Here is a 4,216-nt window from a genome sequence, read left to right on the forward strand (position 1 = left end):
CCGGTCGCTGCCGCCGAGACCCGCGGGAAACCCGGCCCGCCGGCAGCTACAAGGCGGAGGGAGGAGCACTGGGCTAAGCCGCTTCTCGGAGCCGGAGCTCCTCCCGGAGCTCGCAGTCCCCGCCGCCGCCTCTGGCTGCCCCGGCGGGATCCGGGCGAGAAGTGGGCCCGCGCGGAGTGTGGGACCGACCGGACTCGGAGTCTCAAGCACCGGGGGACAGTAGAGCCCACGCAGCCAGGATGAGAGGGGGTGCGGTCCCAATGCCACCCCCGCGCCACTCCCCACGTGGCGGCCGCGCCCCCGGGGCGTGAGTGTGTACGCGGACTATAGGGGGGCTGTGAATGAAGCCCCAGCGGCCAATCAGCACGGCCGGCGCGCGGGACCCCAGGAGCGAGGCCCAATGGCGAACTCCGGGCTGCCGGGCCCGGCGGCAGGCGGGAGCGTGGGGCGGGGGCCGGGTCCGGGGGGCGGGAGGTGGCTCCGCGGGCAGCCAATGGGCGCCGGGTGGGGTGGGGCTCCAGAGCGCCGAGCGGGTCCGGGCTTTAAGCCGGCGGAGCGCGGCGGCGGGGCCCGCAGACGGAGCGGAGCGGCGGCGGCGGCGGCGCGGCGCAGTGCGCGGGGCGGCATGGCCACCACCGCGCAGTACCTGCCGCGGGGCCCCGGCGGCGGAGCCGGAGGGACCGGGCCGCTCATGCACCCGGACGCCGCGGCGGCGGCAGCAGCAGCAGCGGCCGCGGAGCGGCTGCACGCAGGGGCCGCGTACCGCGAAGTGCAGAAGCTGATGCACCACGAGTGGCTGGGCGCGGGCGCGGGCCACCCCGTGGGCCTCGCGCACCCCCAGTGGCTACCCACGGGAGGCGGCGGCGGCGGCGACTGGGCCGGGGGACCGCACCTGGAACACGGCAAGGCGGGCGGCGGCGGCACTGGCCGAGCCGACGACGGCGGCAGTGGCGGCGGTTTCCACGCGCGCCTGGTGCACCAGGGGGCGGCCCACGCGGGCGCGGCGTGGGCGCAGGGCGGCACGGCCCACCACTTGGGCCCAGCCATGTCGCCCTCGCCGGGGGCCGGTGGGGGCCACCAGCCCCAACCGCTTGGGCTGTATGCGCAGGCGGCCTACCCGGGGGGCGGTGGCGGCGGCCTGGCCGGGATGCTGGCGGCGGGAGGCGGCGGCGCGGGGCCCGGCCTGCACCACGCGCTGCACGAGGACGGCCACGAGGCGCAGCTGGAGCCGTCACCGCCGCCGCACCTGGGCGCCCACGGACATGCACACGGACATGCACACGCGGGCGGCCTGCACGCGGCGGCGGCGCACCTGCACCCGGGCGCGGGCGGCGGTGGCTCGTCGGTGGGCGAGCACTCGGACGAGGACGCGCCCAGCTCGGACGACCTGGAGCAGTTCGCCAAGCAGTTCAAGCAGCGGCGCATCAAGCTGGGTTTCACGCAGGCCGACGTGGGGCTGGCATTGGGCACGCTGTACGGCAACGTGTTCTCGCAGACCACCATCTGCCGCTTCGAGGCCCTGCAGCTGAGCTTCAAGAACATGTGCAAGCTCAAGCCACTGCTCAACAAGTGGCTGGAGGAGACCGACTCGTCCAGCGGCAGCCCCACCAATCTGGACAAGATCGCGGCGCAGGGCCGCAAGCGCAAGAAGCGCACGTCCATAGAGGTGGGGGTCAAAGGCGCGCTTGAGAGCCACTTTCTCAAGTGCCCCAAGCCCTCGGCGCACGAGATCACCGGCCTGGCCGACAGCCTGCAGCTGGAGAAGGAGGTGGTGCGCGTCTGGTTCTGCAACCGGCGGCAGAAGGAGAAGCGCATGACCCCAGCGGCCGGCGCCGGCCACCCGCCCATGGACGATGTATACGCGCCGGGCGAGCTGGGGCCGGGCGGGGGCGGCTCTTCGCCGCCCTCGGCGCCCCCGCCGCCGCCGCCGGCCGCGCTGCACCACCACCACCACCACACACTGCCCGGCTCGGTTCAGTGACCCCGCGGGCCCGGCCCCCGCCGCAACGCGGCGAGGCGCGGGCGCAGAGCCCGCGCGGCCTGGACTCTTTTTGTTCGGTCGCTTTGGATTTTACAAAAAAACTAAACAAAACAAAACAAAAGCCCAGAAACTTTCGAACAAAGCCAGACGCCCGGACCCCCGTCTGTGGCGAGCGGTGGCGAACAGCCGCTGGGCTGCGGCGCCGGAGGCTCCCGAGAGAGGAGCGAAGATCCGCGACGTGTCAACTCACCCCGGGCATCCTGCCCGACGCCTGCTCCCTGCCCCCATCCCCTCGACGACCCCCGCCCCTGCCCCCCGGGCTGTTCGGGGCCGGATCCCGGCAGCGGCCTCCCCACAGCGACAGGTAACGCGGTGCGGGCTGAGGGATACCCCCGGGAGTGGGGACCCAGAGAGGAGAGTTGCCCAGCCCCTCTCCCCGGCACGGCCGCGGGAGCCTGCGGGTCCAGGGTGGGGGCCCGTCACTCTACCGGCTCCACGCCTCTCCTCTCCCAGAAGGATGCGCCACCCCTTTTCCCCTCCTCCGGGGCTGGTTTTTTACGGTTTTTATTTATTCGTGGAGCCTCTCGGTTCCGGGGGTCCTTCTAACTCCGCCTGCGCCCTTAATTTAAATCGCTGTATACTGTATTTATCGGGGCCCCGGAGGGGAGGCCGCGAGAGCCGCGTCTGTGTATAAAGCAGGAAATAGCCAAAGCTTTAATCTAGCCTAATTTATTTTTTTTTCCCCTCACCTTCCCCTGCTCTCCCCTTAAAAAGCAAAACAAACAGACAAAAAAAACTAACAAAAAAATCCGAGCGTCCATTTTTCGTTTCGTTTCAGCCGAGCCCCGGCTCGGTTCCCGGCCACGCGGGAGGGGTTTGCGCTCCCACGCCCCGGCGCGGGGAAGGGGCTTGGCCCCCGCCGCAGACTGACCGCCGCACAGCAGGGGGCCCCTCCCCGCAGGGCCCGGCCCTCCTGGCCATTGACGAACGAAACTTGGAAAAGTTGGAGATATTTTGTACCAGCTGTAGAAATAAGTCGTTCCCTGAGAACCCCTCTTTTGCCTGATTCCCTGCAACTTCCCTCTGCCCCTTGTCCAGGCCGCTGCTCCCCTGGGGTGCAGGATGCTGCGGGGGAGGCAGGGAGAGAAATCCCCCAACTTTGGGGTGAGGCGGGAACCATGTAAATATGTGAAATATGTACACACTGGCGGGGAGAAGAAACATTTTGTGCTTGGTTTTTACTTTTGGTTTTGCGGGTCGTCCCTCCCCTCCCCATCCTAAAGGATTTTGTACACCGACTAATCCGAAAAAGATATTTTAATATTATTTCCGGATTTCTCACCCTTCTCTATTTATTTTCTATGTGTTTGGAGCTTCCCCCTTCTCGGTTTCTTGTTCTGTTTGGCACCCTTTAAAACTTAAATTTTGTTATTTTATTTTTATTATTATTATTTTTTTGGAACAATGTTTTGGTGCATTTCTCTTTGTATCTTTATTGCAAAAAAAATAATAATGTAGACTGGGAAGTTCCCTTTATATTTATGTTATAGTAAATATTTTATTACTCACATAAACATGTACCCCAGGGCTGTGTCCTGTCCTCTTTACTGCCAGAAGCTGGGTCCGTTTCATGTCAAAGTGATGGGATACCCCGATTCGCCTCCCCTAAAGTTCTGGCCCCATAATGGAAGACCATGGAAGAAGGTGACCGTGCAAGGCCTTCTTCCAGGCCAGCATCAGGACTGCCTAGTACTTGGCAACATTTGGGCCCCTGCCTCTGGTGAGCGAGTTTAGGACGTATGAAGCTGCCTCATATCCCCTCCTCCCGCAGGCAGACTCTCCCGAGGCCAGACCAGGGCCTGGGACAGTGGATCACAGACACCACCCCAAGTCTGGGGTAACCACTCCCTTCTCCGCCAAGGAAGAAGCCCACCACTGCATCCCCCGCCCGACACCCCAACCCCTGACCGGGGTTTTGCTGTGTACTCCACATCCGGGGTCTTAGCCACCTATGCTGTTCCAGGTCCTGGGGCACCTGAACACCTCGTTAGGACCGACCAGACCACCCTACCAAAAACAGACAGTGCTCAAGCCCACCTGGCTCCAAGCCGAGTTGGAACAGCTAAGACAGATGTCGGTCCCATGGACCCACCTGAGCTGAGTCCGCGTGGGGAGAGAGCCCTGTCTTCTTGCCTAGGAAAAACCAGTCCTACTTCTCCGCAAACAAGCCAACCA

General features: G+C 65.0%; 1 protein-coding gene across 1 annotated transcript; it reads left to right on the forward strand.

The window, feature by feature from the left end:
• The first annotated feature begins 625 nt into the window (after positions 1–625).
• On the forward strand, positions 626–1,981 carry POU3F1 (POU class 3 homeobox 1). Its single transcript, XM_077137136.1, has one exon. It carries the CDS (start codon positions 626–628, stop codon positions 1,979–1,981), a length of 1,356 nt encoding a protein of 451 aa, XP_076993251.1.
• Positions 1,982–4,216: the final 2,235 nt, after the last annotated feature.

This window comes from Tamandua tetradactyla, chromosome 2 (genome assembly GCF_023851605.1).
Source record: "Tamandua tetradactyla isolate mTamTet1 chromosome 2, mTamTet1.pri, whole genome shotgun sequence".
Lineage (NCBI taxonomy): Eukaryota > Metazoa > Chordata > Mammalia > Pilosa > Myrmecophagidae > Tamandua > Tamandua tetradactyla.

Excerpts from the sequence above, each read along its gene's own strand:
- POU3F1 (XM_077137136.1), top strand. The coding sequence starts at position 626 with ATGGCCACCACCGCGCAGTACCTGCCGCGGGGCCCCGGCGGCGGAGCC.